Source organism: Hakea prostrata, chromosome 7, assembly GCF_041222555.1.
Source record: "Hakea prostrata isolate BN-2017 chromosome 7, UWA_Hpros_2, whole genome shotgun sequence".
Classification (NCBI taxonomy): Eukaryota; Viridiplantae; Streptophyta; class Magnoliopsida; order Proteales; family Proteaceae; genus Hakea; species Hakea prostrata.
In genome coordinates this window covers 31,627,559-31,648,463 of record NC_142606.1, presented here as the reverse complement: position 1 = coordinate 31,648,463, position 20,905 = coordinate 31,627,559, and the positions used below count along the sequence as shown (strand labels likewise).

Here is a 20,905-nt window from a genome sequence, read left to right as displayed (position 1 = left end):
AGTCTCTCTTCTCTCTAAATTGTTGGCTATTCTGTCCAACCTATTTCCTTTTGTTGCAAAATTAATTATGTCTTATAGTTATGCTCAAAAAAAGTGCAATCCTATCTGGTGACAAGATAAATCCTAATTGCATAAGAATCTAAGTTAAAATAAAAGTTACCTTAAGCTTACAAAACCCAGGCACAAGTAACTCTCTTCCTTGAAATCTAGGGTTGAATAAGTTGTAGAATCCTCTTCCGCACATGCCCAAGTTATCTTCAATCTCTATCTCCCAGCTAGTCGGCCAGGGGCCTGGCACAAATTGATCATTCTCTCTCCCCACCCCAGTTGGCCTATCGTTGCCCTCCTAGGCTCCACAAGATCTGGTAGATCCCTAAGCATTCAGAAAATCAGTAGCTAATAAATTGGGAAAATACTGCTTCCTTAGATCAGCAATCTTGCCTCTTGTTTGGACAAAATTGATGGCAGAAAAAACACCGGTGCCATAGGATTCTGTGCAAGCAGTCCCAGGGGAGGGGGGCAATTTGTCTATGCAGTCTTACCCCATCAATTTTTTGCTGAGAGGCTGTTTTGATGCCGGGGTTATGCGCCAATCCCGCCCCTCTACAAAATTGATGTCAGAATGTGACCCAAATAATGGACCAGGTCCATGCTATCTGATGTTTCCAAATATGGGCCAGATTTGGAACCAATTTGATGCCCAAACATAGGACCTGATCTGCATCTAACCATGATTTTAAGACTTTCCTGTAAGAAGATGAGAAGTTGAGCTGAGCTCAGTGAATAATTTAAGAAGAGTGCTGTAATTGCTTTTGTAAAAGATGCTGTGGTCTTTTAGTGTAATTGGGGTGTACTGAGTAGATGTAAATCTGAAAACTGACTTTTGATGAGCCCAAAAGTAGACAAGAAATGAGGCAGGTTTTTGAAAACCTCAATTCCCATTGACATTGTGCACAATATTCCTTCCTCACTGGTTGAGCACTTATCATAAATCATTTCTTATTCATAGTTCAGACAGCCTTTAATAAGGCTTGACTTTCACACCTAGATGGTTGATGCCTGATGGAGATACAGAACCAGAGAATAATTTACTTGATCCTATAATCCTCAATTGGGGGGGGGGGGGGGGCTGTTCACCCTTGTATAGTTGCAACCATGGGAAAAGATTTTGGGAAATATTGCCGATATTTTTGTGAATTTTGGAATATTTGACCCCACCTAAATGAGATGTGAAATGGAAAAGAAATGACTGATTTTTCGATCGAAATCTCACGAAGTTTTGATATTTCGGTCCAAAATCTTGATTTCAGAAATTTTGCTTGACATTTTGGAAATTTTGGAAATTAAGTCACTTCCACTCGAAGGGAGGTATTAAATAGATTTTTGTGGTGCACATCTTTCTGCTACCTAACCTGCCTGCTTTACATGCTACCGGTGGCATCATATGACTTATCACAATGGATCAAGGGGTTTCTTCACAATTTGGAGACCCATATCCTACAGTTGGTACTTGAAGAATAATGCATGTTGTTTTTCGATATTATTCTCCAGCAGCTTCTATTTTGGCTACTTTCTGATTTTCTTATTACTTTGTTGACAAGTAATCTCCTCGGGATAAATTTCTTTCTTAGTAGATGAGAGATCCTATACAATATGTGATTTTCCTTTTTGTTTGTAACTCAGTTTAGGAAGGTTTTCCTAAACTGAGATTTGGTTTTATATTAGAAACAAAGTACTAGGGAGAGCCTCAACATACATGCAAGCTCTCTCTCTTTCTCCTTCTTCTATTCTTCTTCATGTATCTGAATTTCCTTTCAATCCCTAGGATGATTTTCAGACACTGAAATTCTAACATGGTACCAGACCCTCTGTAGTCAGCTTGGGGACCTCTTCTTTCTCCCTCGACTGCTCTATTTTATGCTTTTTCCCCCCCTTATCTGGTGCACAGCCCACCCTTCGCCGCCTTAAACCATGTATTGAGATCCCTCTTCGACAACTTATTAGGTAATTTCTTAATACTTTATACATCTACAAAAGCCCAGAGGGATTTTTTTTCTTCTTTTTTTGGTGGTCTGAAGTTGCAATCTGAGAAAGACTTTAGGATCAACACAAGCAACTTTTTTTTTTTTTTTTTTTTTTTTTTGGGTGGGGATGAATAGATCAATGCAAGTTGCTGATCTGATGCTATTATGTCTACATTGTCGAAGCCCTCTGGGATACCCTTTTTTTTTTCCCTTCTCCTACTGATGAATTCTAATCTGCACTATGGAGTACCGAAGACCCCTGTACAGTTGTTTTCCCTGGTAAACTTATGTGAAATTTTCTGCTACAATTACTACAATACGGTGAGGTATTCCCTGTCCTCTTGGGTTTTTTATCATCCATTCCTGCTGCAGTTTCTGGTTTTATTGTGACTACCACTGCTGCCATTGCCTAGATTGCTGCTGCCCCTGCTTCATTGAGTCTTAATGTTTTGAAAAAATTCCATTGATGCCGTACTGGATTCTGCTGCAAGATGTACTACTGCTGCCACTATTTTATTGATATTTTCTGTTCTGGAGAATTCTATTGCATGTTATACTACTGCTGCCCCTTGTTTTTGGAATTTTTCTGCTTTGAAATTTTTTTTGATGATGCTGTATTGGCTTCCTAGTGCTTCTATTACTGGTTTCCAGTACAAGAAGTGTGTGGAAAAACTTTTTGTAGGGTAAGGTTATTCTATATACTAGAATCGACTTCAATTGTGTTTTTCTTCTGGTAAATAGGGTTGCTTTGTGATTGTCGATACTTGTAGCTGATTGTGAACCACAGGTGCTACTGCTGTGTAGATTACTTGTAGTCCTGTATCATCAAATAAATAAGACCATGTCTTATTGCTAGTGCAACATTGTTGCTGCTGGTTCAGTAACTCTGTTGATCTAATTTGTTGTTGTTTTGGATCTTTGGGATATACTACTGATTACCAGCTCTTCCTCTGTTGCATTCACTACCTTAACATTGGTTGGTGCTTCCATTATTGCTACATGGTTTACTGCTGTTATGTTATGTGTACTACTTTTGCTGCTGTTCCATTTGAGTTGATGCTGGTGGTTCAGACTTTTCTATTGTAATGACTTAAGTTCTTATTCCTGGTTTCATCAAGTACCTAAATAATTCTTCAGTAGAGACTTTGATATGCTGGTAGTTGGTTGTTATTATTTGTCTACGTGTAATGTTGCACATGAGAGGGAGATTGGAATCCTATAACTGCCTACTTGATCCGGAGTAATCCATACTACCTTTATCTACCTACTTGGCCTAGAGGAACCCATACTACATTTTATCTACTCTTTGGTTTGCAATAACCTATACCGCTTGTTGCTCGACCTACTTGGTCTGTAGTAACCTATATTGCCCTCGCCCTCTTACTTGGTTCATAGTATCATATATTCGACTTGTAGAGACCTTTGTTTGAGGCTCTATTTGTGCCTTTGGTTGAGCAGAATTACTACCTATTACCTAATTGTGGGGACATTGGAGCTGCATATTTCATCAACTTGTGTGGACATTGGAGCTACATATTTACCTTCTTTTGTGGAGATCCCTCCCTACTACCTGAATTATTTGGATAGGGCCCTTGATGTTATTGTAGCTATAATCTTATGGATATGGTTCATTTTCACTACCGCGTATTATTCTTATTATTAGGTTGTTCGTTTGGTGTGAAACTTATTTATTTAAGTTGAAGTTGATTATCTCTTGGGTGCGGTTCTTTCGATGTTTGTTGGCGTTTGCTATTGCTACTTATCCTCAAGATTGATGAAGTTCTATTGGGATATGTTTTGCCATTCCACCCCTGGAGTCCTTAATTTAAATGCTCCAGCTTTAGGGGGAGTATTGACAATATTATGCTCCAACAGCTTCTATTTGGGTTACTTTCTAGTTTTCTTATTACTTGGTTTACAAATAATCTACCTAGGATAGTTTCCTTTAATAGATTTTGCAGATTTTATGCAATACGTAATTTTCCTTTTTGTTGGAATTTGAAGAAATTATTGCTCAGAAGGTTCATTTCATTCATAGGCCGCAGTGGGGGTATTTATAGTTACAATTTGAGTAAATCCCACTCTTAAGTTTGAAAAGAAATACAAAAAACAAGTAGAGCAACTAATCATAGACTTTTTAGTAGACCAATCTAACATCAAATGTGAAACCAATACAAAAAATATAAGATAATAAAATATAATTAAAATAGGGGATTTAAAGGGGAATCCTATTCCAATTAGGAAATGTCAGTCATACTTCCAACGCTCCCCCTTAATTTGAGGCATGGATATCACACATGCTCAACTTGGTCAAAGTAGGATGAAACATCTGTCCAAGTAACTATCTGCAACTTGATCTTCCTACTTCACTAATTAATGACCACTTTCCAGTTTTTCTTTGATAAAATGTCTGTCAATTTTCACTTGCTTTACTTCATTTATGCCACAACTTTAGGTCTTTAAGGAAGAACATCCAATGAAAAAGGTAAAATCTTCAAATATCGAGAAGACCAATTTTTGCGCAAATTTGCGGGGAAATATATTTTTGGGGGTAACAACTGTTAGTGTACGATAGGAAAAATGAAACTTTAGATCTGCAGCAATGTTAGATTGCTAAAGGGAAAATTTGCCAAGGTAAGGGGCAATCTCCAAAGGTAATAGAGATTAGGTTCTGCACATGTTAAATGCCAAATCTATAGCAATGTTAGATCTTTGGAGTGGAAGATTGTTAAGATAAGGGGCAAATCTCCAAAGGTAACAGAGATCAGGTTCTGCACAACAATAAAAAATTTAAACTTCAGATCCACTGCAGTGTTAGGTCTTTAAAGGGGAAATTTGCCAAGATAACGGCATATCTCTAATGGTTAGAGATTGAGTTCTACACAGATCTCAAGAAAGGCACTCAAACAAGAAGAAAACTGATTGGATTTAACCCAAATGAAACAGAAACACAATAGAATAAATCTAGGAAAAAAATTATAAAATCTGAAAGGTTCATGTGAACCCTAGTTCATCTTCCTCATTGAACTAGGGTCTAGTTCTTCAAACTAGAAAATTAACAACTCTCAAAATAACGCTCTATCGAAGGCTCTGATACCTTGTTGGAATTTGAAGAAATTATTGCTCAGAAGGTATTGTTTCATTCATATGCCCCAATGGGGCATTTATATTTACAATCTGAGTAAATCACACTTTGAGTAGGAAAAGATACAAAAAACAAGTAGATAAACTAATCTTAGACTTATTGGGAAACCAATCTAACACCAAATAGGAAACCAAGCAAATGAAATATAATTGAAATAGGGGATTTAAAGGGTAATCCTATTCCAATTAGGAAATCTCAGTCATACTTCCAACACTTTTTGCTGTAATTCAGTTTAGGAAAGTTTTCCTAAACTAAGATTTGATTTTATATTATAAATAAAGTACTAGGGAAAGAGCCCCAACATACATGCAAGCTCTCTCCCTCTTTCTCCTTCTTTTATTATTCTTCTTCTTTCTCAATTTCCTTTCAATCCCAAGGGTGATCCAGGCACTAAAATCCTAACACATGTTGATTCCGTCAAACTTTACTGAAGTACTAAACAATTGAATTAAGCCTTTAGGAGATTATGGTGTGATGATGAACTTGAAAATTATATACTAAATTGATATGAATCTTTGACAATATGTTATAATGATTCACTTCATTACTTGTTTAAAATTTTAAATTGCTTATTCTTTATGCTCCTGAGTACTTAAACAATGGACAAATGTGTAATTAAACATGAGCATTCAACATTGTAATGCCAATCAAGGGTGAATAAAAATCACGTATTTGGGTAACTATTTTTATAGGGTTTCCATGAATGTGAATTTATACTCAAGAATGTTTAGATGTGTGAAAGCACATTGAGATTTGACCACATAGAAGCAAACTGGAGCACAAATCCAGAAGACAATTGTGGGTTGTCTTTCTAATTGAACTAACCATGGATATATTTTTATTGGCCCTAAAATAGGTTGTTCAAGAAGAACCAGATCCAAAAAATACATAAAACCTGCCTAAACTTACAACCTAAACCTAGCAGAGTTTGTACCAGGTTTCAACGACGTTGTGTCTGAAATATTGTTATCTTGGTTATCTCAACCCCACCAAGATACAGAGATGAAATGAGATTTCAAACTATGGTTGCAACTGGTCAACTCCTTTTGGCCTACATTTTATGGTTAGCAGAGGGCAATTTGATCCATATGCCAGACAAAATTAAGATTCCATTCCTGATTAAGAGGTAGATACTCACATTTCACACATGGATTTACGTCAGCTTCGTCAATAATCATTCAAGCTCATAAAAAACCACTGATCCAAAGCCAAGCCTTCTGTTTTGGATGGCTCGAATCAAGGAAGCCACATAATTCAATCAGAATAATGCACCGAAATAACTTTCCTAAGAATAATAATGATAGAGAACGTGCAAAAATTAGTATAGAAGAGATTCAACTGAGAACCACTTTACAGTAGTGTAGGTAATTGTTGGTGTGATCAAACAAAGCCTCATTAGCACACCTGTTCAAATGGAAGTTTTAGCATAGTTTAGCACATCAGGCACATCAGTTCGATGAACGAACGATCACAACTTGATGTTCTTTTTCCGATCAATAAGCAGCAACATGACAAACTCCAGTAGGGATCAAGTAAGACCAGAAATGGAAAACAACAGAATGAAAAGTTAGGATACATTAATTTAGCCCTCAACAGCGTACTTCTTCAGCCCTAGTGGTTTATCCCCCACTCAAGGCCCCTGTCCTTATCACTTGACATGTATGTAGAGCATAGGCTCTTGGACTAATATTAGAAACCACTAATTTTATAATTAAAAACTGCTTTGTTGAGGAATCTAATTTTCCCAACAATTCAGATTTTCTTCCTCAACTCGGGGCTACAACTCAAAGTTTATTAGTGGTCATTTGTGGCTGAAGCTTATTGGCCAGTTTATTTCATGCCTTCTGAACACAGTGGAGGTCTCAGAGTTATGGAAAACAATAATGTAAATGTGAGTCCCACTTTGGACCCTCAAGTTGGAAACTACCATGCTGAAGTGAAACTCTAAAATGGCCTGCTGTACAAATCAATACATCATATGCTCATGTATTAATGCTCAATGTTCAAACTTCAAATTCAAACACGTTTAATACATTACAAATGTTCACGCTCAAATGATAATCCAAAAGGGAAAATTAACAACTGGACAGTTGATATACATCATATGCTCATGTATTAATGCTCAATGTTCAAACTTCAAATTCAAACACATTTAATACATTACAAATGTTCACGCTCAAATGATAATCCAAAAGGGAAAATTAACAACTGGACAGTTGATACGTGCTAACCATTAAACACTGTGCCACCAACTCATTAATCACTAAGCATAGGGGTTGCCTTCTTATAGATTAGGCTAGAAATGGGTGGAATTCTAGTAAATGTGCTATAGAAGTGCTAGTGATCATCTCCAGCAGCGGCTCCACCCAAGAATGTAGCAAAAATTCTGCTAAATTTGGTGAGGTGAGGTGAAGTGAAGTGGCAAGCAAAATCCGGTTATAGGGTTGAATCTCTCTGTCTCAACCAGATCAATTTAAGATATCTCAACTCAATCAAGTTAGAGATCCTTTTAAAGCCTAGGTTGGACAGAGTTGGTTTGAGTTTTCAGTCAAACCAAGATCTTGATTGAGTTTTACTGCATTTTTGTATTGGCCTCTGTCTCATCTAGCTAACTGAAAATGAGAGATATCAAGATCTCCCAAGTTCTCGAGGTATGAATCTTAGCCAAAAGTCACCGTCTGAAACCCTTTTTAGGTTAGGCCTCCTTTACCCTTGACAAACATGTTCAGATTCTGTTGAATAAATTTAAAATGTCAATTTCTCCACTTTTCCTGAACCATGTTGCTTCCATTTTTTTTAATAAATCTATGTTAACTTCCTCGACCATCATAATAGGAAAATTAGTCCAATATACCTTTTCTAACTATATCTATTCCTACAACCACGTTCTGGTACGAAATCTTCCCTGGCAGCATGCTACCTAGGATATGAATTTTTTGACATACCAAATCGATCAAAATTTGATGAAACTTCCAGGGGGTTCATCATGACACACATATCACATTTAATAATTTTCTCAGACCATTAAATCTTGATAATCATCTCAAAACTATGGTGTATAGTATGAACAACCCAGGTTATAGAGTCAAAGTTTAAAACCTATCCCACTATCATCATCTCTCAAAGCCAAAATTTGGCATGATGTTTTATCTCATACCTAATTTCATTGTTATGTAGTGGTCTTATTCATCTTTGACATCATTTAGATTTACTGAAGAGAGGGGATCGTCTTAGAAAAACCATGCAATTCCTTTCACAAATAAAAAATTCAAAAATAAACATACCTTGTGATTTTGTGTTACAAAGCTCTAGAAATTCTCTTTCACAGGCCTTCCTCCAACATTCCAAATCCTAATTCTTTCTGCTTCATTGTCTGTTTACTTGGGCAGAAACAGGGCCTTCTTCTTCCTTCGACCATTCTGTATCATAGTTCCCCCCCCCCCCCCCCTTGAAATTCAGAAAGAATCTCCTTTGCAAGATTTCTGCTTCCTTTCTCATTCCTTTTTCTGCCTCTTCTAGCTCATGATTTCTTATTCTTCTTGTTCCGCTTTTTTTCTTTGATCTCGCTCCACTTCCCATGTAGGACTCTAGTCACACTCTATCCTCTAAATCCACAATTTGCACTTCTCTCCTATGTTTTCTCTTTCTACTTTCCTAACTTCCTAATTTCTTTCGGTCTTTAAATCTCGTAGCAAGGTGTTATTTGAGGTTTTGAAATTAGTTAACAAGTGGAGGCCACCAAGCTTCCCACCAAAAGAAAAAATTCTTTACCTCAAGAATATGTCCTCTGATCGCTTTACTCAAATATAATAGCTTAACCACAAAGCTAACTACATTAGATGTTAATAATCTAACAAATAGAAATATTTAAGCCATATTTGGCCACATTGGCAAAGCATTGAATAATTCCAATGCATAGGCAAATATTATGTCATCTAACCTCAAATTTATTAGTTATGCATTAAAGTTTAAGATACTCAGGCACACCTGCCAGTACAAAATCTATGGGGAAGGTGAAAAGCCCAATTTTGACTTTGGGCATGGATATTGCAATGTACGACTTCTTTGCTGGTCTAAATGTGGAGTAGGATCATATCCAAACCTAAGTCCAAAATTTTGACCCTCTTCCCTTTCTAGAGCAGTTTTATGCTTCTATTCATCCTGAGGAGAGTGAAGTGTCGATGAACTGCCATACTTTCAGGCCTTTCTACTTGATTGATCATTGATCAGGTCACTAAACCAGCTCTAGAGTTTGGAGTTTCGAAAAATGATGCACTTATTCACCCTACTGGTCATACTTTTGGTTGTGCTTCTATGATATGTGAGTGCTGTGGGAAGTAACGTCACATGAAAGAGTATTGCTATAAACTATATGGTCATCCTCTTGTGGATGCGGCTGAGGCTGAGGTCCTAGGCGATCATATTCTAGCCATGCTCATCAAACTAAGGTCGCCCAAAAAGACTAGTTTTCACAGGATAAGATGATGATGCTGAGCTGCATTGACTAGGCCAGACAATTCCACTCCCACAACAGACCATGTGACTAGCTGACGCTGGCCTGAAGACCTACATCTACAGAAGGAAGTATAAATGTGGTCCTTGAAGCTGCTACCTGCAGTTGGGGCTACTACCCAGCAGTATTATTATTTGTAGAAAACTAGAAGTAATTTGGGTGAACTTGGTGCCAAAAGCTTCCGCACACAAAGTCCCACCGGGGGTGGGGCAGTTTTCCTACGCAGTCTTACCCCAACAATTTTTGCCGGGATGCTGTTTCGATGCCTTGACCTTGGGGCTACAACTATGGTCCACCAACTGTTGTGCCAAGGCCCGCCCCTTAATAGAAGTATTTTCAATATGCAATTTATTCTCCATTCTTTTAATCTTCTAGAGTCTCTTCTTGTAATTTTAATTTTTTGAATAAGTCCTAGGCTCTATTTAAAGCCTCAACATGTGGAGGATCTATTTAAAATCATTTGTATGCGTCCTATGTCAAGTAGGAGTCCTATGTCTAGCATGTTATTAAGTCGTATTCTCAGAACGAATCCCATTGTAAGGCTGATTAGTCATCTATTTAAATCTCTTGAATCACACCCCCCCACCCAAAAAAAAAAAAAAAATCGACGATTGTATGAATTCGCTACTTGATTGTTGCTTAGCTTTGACCTTTGGCCTTTTTTTCTGAGATTTGTTTGATCCGTGTCTAAGATTGGATTGGTAGCTTTGTGTTAAAAGTCCAAGAAGCCCAAGGTAACTGCAGTCAATCCATTACTTCTAGACATGATGAAGAAACATGTTAACACAAATGGGGAGTTAGTCTTACCTCAAAACAGAGAAACAGAAACCTTTTCAAATATAAGAGTAGTGATCACCATGGTATGAAATCTTGGTGAATTTTGCCAAGATCTCGATAATTTTGAGAATTTTTGCAAGCCAAAACAAAACAGGTGGTTGAATAAAAAATGGACAAAAACTAGACAAGAATTTTGAAAAATTTTGGTATTTCAGTTTAAAGTCTCGTGATTTCATATTTTGGTTAACATCCCAAACATTTCAAAACCTTTGGTTGAAATGTCTGAAGTTTTGAAGGAATGTACTGAATTGACTTTTGTGGATGACATCTTCTCCTATCCAGCCCACCATCCCTACATGCTACTAGTAGCACGATTTGTATTAAAATGGATCAGGGGGTTTCTTCTCAATTTGGTGATCCATATCCAACAACAGGTACTCAAAAAATAATGCACTTTAAGTTCTATCAGACTTTCACCATGTACTAAACAATTGTATTAGGATGTGTGGGTAGTACTGTGATAATATCCTAGAAAATTGGGTACTTAGTTATTTTGAATCTTTTGACAATATTTATTAATTATTCGTCGCATTAGTTGTTTAAAAGTTTGATGTATAAGTGTGTAGTTATACACTTATACATGAGGATCCAATAGTGTAATTTCAATCAATGGTGCAAATACAAAACACCAATTTAAATAACTATTTTTGCAAGACAATTATTTAAGGCTTGTGCCCTCCATTTCCTTGGATTTGAGTTCAAAGTTAGTTACTTTTCCAATTTCTGATTGGTAGACAAGATTTCATGGCGCAAATTGAAACCTTGGTTTTGAGGCCCAAAAAGGGTCTTTTGACTTCATCTTGGTGGTTCAAGATCTCCGTTTTGGTTGCTCTCTCACTAGGCCAAAAAACCATTAGGAGATCCTGCTAATAGGTAGAAGTATTTCTTTCAAACTTGATGGCCCAAGTGCCCAACTCTGTCAGTTTTAAGTGTCTTCTAGGGCTGAGATTCTGGCCAGCCTACAGGCAATCAAATCATAGGTTTGGCGTTAGATTTAAAAAAAAAGTATTGCATACGTGAGTTCCATTTTAGGGCCTAAGTCTGAAACCACTACACTAAATTTGCACCCTCGATGGCCCCACTGTGAACATTATATACTCAATATTATGAATACATTAATCTTCAATCTTGAATCCTTCCAATGGATGGAGTAGAAGTGATATTGAGCACGTGGAGGAGGTGGTCCGACCAAGATCCCAACAAAAAATGCAGAAAAAGCTGAAGATTTAAAGAACTAGAACATAAGAGGCAAAAGTCAGACATGTCTCTTGAGTTCTGTCAAGTTTTTGTCACTCGTGAGATATAGGAATCATATAGGTTGAACCATGGTTGTGAAGGCAATGCTAGGCGATAGAGGGCAACAAAAACCAAGGCGACAAGGCGGCCGCTTGACAACCTTGGGTTGAAGTGTTGAACCAATGCCGGCTGAATATCTTGAATTCTTGACTAGATTGGGATTTAATACCTTTCATCTCGTCTCTTCCCTCTTTCTTTCTTTTTTTTTTTGCTCGGGGGGGGGGGGGGGGGGGATGGGTGGGTTCCCCATTTTTTTTTCAAATGGTACTACTGGTTTGGACCGAAGTTTTCTAGTGTGCACTAAATATTGTTTTGCGCTATCCCTACTTTAAACATTGATGAGATATAATTTGGCTATTGCAATTGTAAAACAACAACAACAACAATAAGCCTTTTCCCAACTAAATGGGGTTGGCTACATCGATTCTTGCCCTCCAATCAGTTCTGTTTGAGGCCATGCTAGATACAAAGCCTAAGCTATGCATTTCCTTTCTTACCACTAATCTTAAGTTTATCTTAGGGCCCCTATCTCTCCTAGTTCCTTCAATTTGGATAACATCACTTCTCCGTACAGGAGCATTTATAGGCCTCCGTTGAACGTGACCGTGTCACCTCAAATGATTATCTTGTAGCTTATCACTTAATGGGAGCAACTCCTAAACCAATTCTATTATGGTCATTCCTTATCTTATCTTTCCTAGTTTTTCCATTCATCCATCTTAGCATTCTCATTTCTGCTACACTGAGTTTATCTACATGATTCTTTTTAACTGCCCAACACTCTACACCATAAATTGGGTATGGGGAATACTAGTATACGACATTTAGACTGAATACAACATGGAATTTCTTGGCTTTGTACGACTGTTTCTTTTTGTGGATCTTGTCCTAATGCAGCACATATGTGCCCATGAACACATTTTGTTCCTTACTGTAAAAATAGGAGGGTTGGATGAGTACAAGAATGCAAGCTGTGTTAGTGTTTAATAAATAGAGAAATCCACAAAAGTGGGAAGAATCAAGTAGGCCAGAAACCTTCCAATTTAAGTTTCTGGCAAAATCCTAAGGAGCAGTGTTGAACTTCCAAGATCAGGTCTCAACTGAAATTTGTCAAATTATATATATGGTTTGACCAAAACTATTCAAACTTGGACCAAAGCAGTATCAAACCTTGATTTCAATTCGGCTAGTGTCGTTACTGATCACTGATACATCTATCTTTTCAGTTCATGTCAAACCTGAAACTTAAAAGCATGGATTGGTATCTGTGGTCTGGATGGGTATATCCGTAAGGTGACATTATTAGACTAGTAATTGATCGATGTCTGGTCAGAGAATTGTAGGAGGGTTTGTTTGACAGTCATCAACTATTTGGGCTAATGCTATGGATCATCACTTAAATGTCTTTTATGTGCAGGCTATGGAGATATCAAGTAATGAGTATGTGCCCTCTGAGAAAGATATTCTATATGCTGAAGGAGTGACACAGAGCAACAGCCTTGCCTTCTTTGAATTCTCGCTGGATGATCATAGTCCGATGTCAGAGATGTACAATGACAATTTCGATTGCCCTCCTCCACAGACCAAGTAAACTCTCTTTCTTCACTCAATCCCACCCATCCACTCAACCTGAATTAAGTCTTTCTTGAAGGCTATGTTACATGCCACATGCCAGCTTACATGTTATCAAACATTTTGGGCATGGATTTTTTCACTTATTCAAGTTTCTGGTCCAACGTATCAGCACAAAATTCGGCTGAGAGAAAGAAAGAAGATAAAGAATAGAATAGGAGAGGTATTGCAAGAGATGTGTGAGTAGGAAAGCCAGCAATCGGTAATTTCTCTATTGCAAGCACTCTCTCCTTTTATAGAACATAATTCCCTAAAAAAGAAAGATTTGGTTGTTAGGAATTTATAATATTAGTCTTAACACCCTAACTTGATGAAAATTACAATTAAGGACAAAAAAGAAAAATAATAATAGGAAAAATCGAGAAACTAAACTTGAGTTACTAGGACTCCCCTAGTTTCCAAGACTCCCACTTAAGCTGGAGCATACAAGTCACCCATGCTCAACTTGTCACAACAAATGTGGAAAGTAGGAGAAAATAATGACTTGCAAACAAATCTGCTAGCTGATTTGAGGAACAAACAGTCAGAGTCTCATCACGCTTTCTTGAAAGAGCATGTCGTACAAAATGAAAGTCCACATCAATGTGCTTAGCCCGTTCATGATAGATGGGTTGCTAGCAGTTTATATGGCTGCCTGGTTATAACAGGACATCTTCGCAGGCATCCTCCTGGACAAATCCGTTTCAAGAAGAAGAATCTAAGCCACATCAACTCAGCAGTAATATGAGCTGTAGTTCTGTACCCTACTTCACTCGACCTAGCAATCAATGTTTGTCTCTTACTTTCCGAGTAGATTTCCTCCAAACAAATTTACAATAACCTGTGGTCGAGTGGTAATCACTAGCTGACCTAGCCCACTCAGCATCATAATAAGAAACAAATCCGCATGTCTATGTGGTAGATTAATCAACCTTATACCAAGGGCACCCTTCAAGGCCCATTCCAATGAGCTTTTTTAGGAGTTTGCCTAAGCTAACTAAGACCCCAATCAAATGATATATCCAGTCTGGTAACTGTAAGATAGATCAAACTTGCCCATTAGACTTCTGTATTTTGTACATCTAAGGAACCACCACCATATATTCCAAATTTCTGATGAGGTTTTGTAGGGATGCCCAGTGGCTTAGATGTAAGCATGCGGGTGGTAGACAAGAGATCTAGAGTATACTTTCCTCTAAAATAAGCTTACCCCGTTACTAATTCTCTCACCCTCAATGTCAAGAAATTAGTGAAGATCACTTAGATCCTTACTCTGAGAATGTTTCTACAAATGCATTTTGAGTTTTGTAATATGATTATCAATTATAATAATGTCTTCCACATAGACACAACTAAACAACTGCCTTGTAATTTCAGTGATGAACAAAGACAGATTGATCAAAATAACAGTATGCTAGGCCACAAGACAAACTCTAGTACTTATGCTTAACTGCATTCTGGATGACTGTTTGAGACCCTAGATACTCTATAGTGTATATAAAATGAAACTTCGCACGGCCCTTCCCAAATTGTAGAATTACAAGACTCTTGGTGTTTCTAGTCAGAAGGCATCCATTTCAACATGTATTACAACTTCCCAGCAAGGATGAGATAGCAGGTTAGTAGTTCATATTGTGTTTAGGCACAACTGTGGTTGTTAAGGACAAGGAAAAATTATGAACAGGAGAAGGTAAATAGCATAAGGAAACAAACTTGTCTATGGAATACATGACATTAGATTTATGAGTACAAGAGCATGTACCTTAGCGCAGAGCTGCTGGTAAGCCAGTAGCTAATGAAGGAGTTGGATTGTCACCAAAGAGACACTGGGAGTAAGGGAAACTGTGGAATTGTAAGAAACACACTCAGGGCTGTGGTCTTGTCTTGTTGCTAATACACCCATAATGGGGGGTGAAAAAGAACCAAAGTTAGAATAGGAGGGGACAAGACACCCTCCAGGTCATCCAATGGATGGTGGAGAAAAATAAGAACTACCCTTAGAAAAGGTGACATCAACCCTTACAAAATGCTACGAAGAGACATGGTCAAAAAATTTGTACCCTTTTCAGGTACAAGTATATCTAACAAAAACACACCTGATAGACCTTTAGCAAGCTTGTCATTGGAGAGAACAAGGTACCCCTCGGAAAACCAACAGAAAAGGGGATTTATTTGCAAGAATGGAGGAAGGCATGCAATTAGTCAAATAACAAGCAATTAATATGCCTTCACACAAATAATGCTTTAGAACATGCATATGAGATATAAGAGTCCAAGCAACCTCTATAGGTGCCTATTTTTGCGTTCAGCAAGTCCATTTTGTTGTGGGATATAGAAACAGCTAGTCTAATGAATTATATCATGGTCAGCATAAAGGAAGAGGTATCATTTTGGATGTAACCTAGTGCCATCTTAAAATGGAAATTAATAGATATGCCTTGTGGAGTTTTTATTTCATTATAAAAGTCTTTAGAATTAGCTACGAACTTGGGATGATCCTTTATAAGGTACAGCCAAGTAAGAAGTAGATAATCGCCAAAAAAGGTGACAAAATACATAATCCTTTTTTTTTGTTACACTACATGGAGCCCGATGTTTGAATGCACTAAATCACATAAAAACAAACTACAAGCCACAGACTAAGGATGAAAAGATACATGGTGGTTGATATGACATGAGCAGTAATAAACGAAGGAATATGAAAAGGAGAAGGTGGTGGAGAGAACTAGGTTGCATTGGAATTTGCAGCCCTCTTCCCACATGGTTCATATATATTACAACACCAAAATAGAAAGAAATCTCCTAATCTAATAAGCAGAAGCTGGGGAAATAAAATAAAATCTGGGCAGAATAAAATCAGATCTTTAGCCAATCTGGGTTGGCCCCACATAGTGTGGTTACCACTAAGTGGTAAATCACACATGTCTTAACACTTTCCCTCAAGATGGAGTATACATATCAAAGGCTCTAGCTTGAAATAACAGGGACATATATTAAAAACTTCATAATCTTGAGCACGAGTAACAATAATAAACACTGATAAACACTCAGAGAACTTCACCGGGAGATAACAATAACTTTAATAATATTCATATGGAACAAACCCTCCAACAATGAGAACAATAGGCTGCAGTGAACATGAACCACGATAGACAGGTAGTAGGCAGGAATCTCCACAGGAGAAGAGAAAAGCACAGCTCTGATGTCCACATAAATAGATGGCAGGTGAAGCTCCAACTGTAGACAAGTGGATAAAAGTGCAGCTCCAATGCCTGTACATAAGCTCTTCGCAAAAAGGAAAGTAGTAGGTAGTAGGTAGAAACTCTGCTCAACCAGCAGCCAAAGAAGAGCTTCAAACAAAGGTCTCGACGAGTCAAATATAGGTCACATATAACCAAATAGGTATTATAGGTTACTGCAGATCATGTAGGTATGGAAAAGGCATTATAGTTACTTTGAACCAACTAACCAAGTAGGTGGTGGTTGCTACTGTAGTATACCATCTTAACAGTAAAAGTCTTTAGCTGATATAGCATTAGTCTCCAATCTCATGCCTCACGCTTAGCCATTACACATGGATAAATAATGACAACCAATTACTGTATCTCAAAGTATGAGCGCCACAAAAAAATCCAGTAAGCAAAAGTAGCATTGCAACTAGATAGTAAAATCCCAAGCATTGATTTCCAATGCTCTCCTTCATGGTATAAATAATCTCCAAGCATGTTGATCCCAAGAAATTATTTTGGTGCTCCCCTCATGGTGTTGAATGATGTAGTATGGTAATACATGATGATGATTAATGATATCAATAGTCCAAGGCAAGGATTTATGGTAAGATGGAATTTAATGTGAAGGTATGCAAAATATGGACAAGGAGGAAGAGGTATAGTGAGCATAGATGGTCAAAAACATTGAGCAAGCATCCGATATGTTAAATCTGAAACAGTACCAAAGGTGGGTGGGAAAATCTGTTAAAAACAGTGGGAGGCAGTGGATGAAACATCACTGACATTGAATTTGCAGGTCTGAGTTTGTTTGGGGTGGGGTGGGGGGGGGGGGGGGGGGGGGGAACCCACTAGGAGAAACATATCAGCAATAAGCTTTATGAAAAAAAATTGTAGAAAACCGATTCCATCCGCCATACAAGAAATGAAGATCTTAACATGCAACATATCAATGATGGGGTTTTTATTCAGTCATACCAACGAAATCAAGTAGGACAAATAGTAAAAAAGAGACAACAGAAAAACATTAGGAAAAGAAAGGGTTCATGGTAGTAGCTCGATTTGAATCAAATAGGTCGACATATCTCTAGAACTCCTGGGCTTTCTTCATAGTATTATTGATCCTTAATATGTCTAAGAAGGACAATCATTCGCATAATTACTGCAATGAAGGTTGGAACTGCCTAAAAAAAACCGAGCAGTCAAGGTAGAAGGAGTCCCTACTCCCTACACTGATTAAAACTGCTTTGGTACCATGTTAGGATTTCAGTGCCTATAGTCAGCCCAAGGACCAAAAGAAAATTTAGAAAGAAAAAGAAGAGAGAGAAGATTTGGGAAGAAGTGAAGGAAAAAGCAAAAGGGAGAAAGCTCACATGTATTTGAGCCTAATTTGAAACTAATCTTAGTTTAGGGAAATTTTCCTAAACTGATTGACAACAAAACAAAAAGTAAATATTGCATAAATTACATAAGATCTGCCAAATCTACTAAACAGAAAACTCTTTTAGGGAGAGAAAAAAGGTAAATTGAAAGTAAACTATACTAGGCAGCTACTGAGCTGCACATGGCCAAGATTATTTTCCAAGATATCTTGACCATGCTAAGATGTAATTGTCAACAATATATATAGGTGAAGTAGTACCCAATCTTCCCAAATAGATTACAACACCAAAATAGAAAGAGATGTCCAAATCTGATAAGTAGAAGCCGAGGAATTAAAATAAAATACGAGCAGAATAAAATAACACATTGGCGAATCTGGGTGGATCCAGCATAGTATGGTTACTGTTGAAGTGGTAAATCACACATATCTTAACAGTGGTGTCTTCCTAACTCACAGGCTTCATGCTCTAACGCAGATACAGATTGAAATGATGAAAATATTAACCTTTAATTAAGTAAAAAAAGGACCTAGATGAAAATTCCACTGAAAAGTTTCTCTGTGCTAACAGATATAATAGTCAGCTTGTTTACAGCCCGATAATCGATGCAAAATGCTATCATCCATCTTTCTTCTTCACTAGCAGCACCGGACTTGAGAATGGGCTGAGGCTGGGGCAAACTGCAGACAACATTTCTTTCACCAATCTTTTGATTTCATTTTTTGGACAATTAGGGTACCAATAGAGCTGAATGTTAGGGTGCTGGGTCCCTTCAATGAGTCGGATGGTATGGTCATGTTTCCTTTTTGGTGGATGTGTGGTGGGCTCTTCAAACAACTGATGGAACTCTTCAAGTAGAGGCTGTAGAGCTGCAGCCGCTTCTACATTCAATGGTTCATTTGTCACATTACAAGTGGGTAACCAGAATCCCTCATCACCAAACCTGATTGTGTTCCAGGCTCGTCGGCAAGGTCTCCGTTTGAGTAGAGAAGGGTCCCTGTTAAGTTTCAGTATCTGCCTGTGCCACTCAAAGTTCATTGTGTGTTGACTCCAGTTGCTTTGAATCTCTCCAAAGGTTGGGAGCCATTCCATGCCCAAGATAACATCCATGCTGCCTAACCTAAGTGGCCGCAGATTTTGGGTGAAAATGATGCCCTAAAGCTCGACCTCTACCGCCAGAGAGAACCCATGGCCCTGTGTGTATTGGCCATCACCGAGCATCACTCTGAAGTTGCATTGTTGAATGGAAAGCGCAAGTTGATTCACGATGTGGGTTACGAAATTGTGAGTGCTGCCATTATCCATGCTTACAGCCACCTCCTGCACTTTGATTCTCCCCCTAAATTTCAAATTTCTTGGTGAATCTAGCCCTTCAAGCAAGTGATTGGAGAGTTCTATTGCAAGTGATATCATATTTTCCTCCATCTCAATCATCTCACGCTCTGGTTCCTCAGCGGCATCTTACATTTTGTCTGTGCGCATTAGAAGACACTGCATCTACTCTGTGGCACATTGGGGAATAGAGCTCGTCACTCTGGAAGTGTAAACCGCATTTGAGCTTGTTCTAGAGTTCCTCCGGGTCAACCTTTTGAACCTGGAGTTCTGCCGGGAGGGGTAAAGGTCCCTTTGTTGCCTTCACTTGTTGGCCCACCAGTGCTGGCTTTTGGAGGTTCTGTGCAAGCCTCATAGACGTGCTGAAGGAAGAAAAAAGCGTTACAGTGGATTTCCGGTTATACCTCTACTCATTAGTTCTTAGGTATTGGCTGAATTGTATTTGATTTTATGGGCTCCTGCTTGTGCTTCTACAAGCCTGGATTGAGCTAAATAGTCCTCTTTGGGGTCCAATTCTTGGATGTGATTGATTGGGCCATCTTCATAACTTTTTCATTTTCATCGGTCTGAACAATTGCACTTTGACTTGAATCTCTTCCTTCAACCGCATAGTGATCAAGCTCTTCAGCCAGACTGGATCCATCGCCTAGGCTGCTACTGACAACCTCTCAAACCACTCCCTATATTCAGCCACTGGGCCTTCCTGCTTCAAGTTCACCATCTCTTATTGGAGAGTCTTCATTTGTCCTGTCACAAATCATTGCTGCAATGCCTCTTTCATTTTGTCCCAAAGTTGAAAAGGCTTTCACATTTCACGGATTGCAGCCAGCATGGCACTGCACCTTCGAAACACACCATTGCTGCAGAAACTCGTTCATCCTCCATGATTCAATTAAGGAGGAAATAGAGTTCGCCCCTGGCAACCCAATCTATCGGGTTGTTGCCAGAGAAAATGGGTAGTTCCAGCTGCCTCTGTGTTACTTTTCTCCTGGTTCCCTAAATTTCAGTTTGTGTTGCTTCTCTTCTCACAAAACATATAATGAAAATAACTAACCCCTAGCTGACTCCAAAACACAACCATTACACCTCTGACCCATAATTAACTGACCCTACTCACTGTTGACTCCCCTGTTTCAGGTCTTCTTCCTGGTGTAGACTCGAGCAATAAGGGACCTATCATGCAGTAAATGAGAACAAACATCAGAGAGAAATATAAAGCTTTAGTTAGCTAACAAATAGATAGTAGACTAAAAGGAAATTGAGGAACATGTAACATAAAGAGATGACTATTACTGGAAGTGAGAGTCACTGTATCACCTTCAGTAACAGGAGCTTTAGATCCATTAGCCATTATTTTTAAAGAAAGTTGGGATGCATTAGAAAAAGAAGTAGATTATTAAAACGTACTAGTCATATGAGATGAGGTCCACAGTCAAAATGATCCCAGGAAGAAGAAGTTGTGGTAAAGAAGGCTGGCATACCTCTTGAGCAAGGGTAGCAGTGGAAGGAGAAGTCCCAGAGAATGTAAAACTGGCTGC

At 38.2% G+C, this 20,905-nt stretch overlaps 1 protein-coding gene across 1 annotated transcript in view; it reads left to right on the top strand.

Annotated features, from left to right (window-relative positions):
• LOC149010896 (extra-large guanine nucleotide-binding protein 3-like) overlaps positions 1 to 20,905 on the top strand; it is a 59,056-nt gene that overhangs the window by 27,081 nt on the left and 11,070 nt on the right. The window contains exon 7 of the mRNA XM_089161792.1: positions 13,233 to 13,402. Coding sequence (XP_089017918.1) covers positions 13,233 to 13,402 — 170 coding nt within the window. The remainder of the gene's footprint in view (positions 1 to 13,232; positions 13,403 to 20,905) is intronic.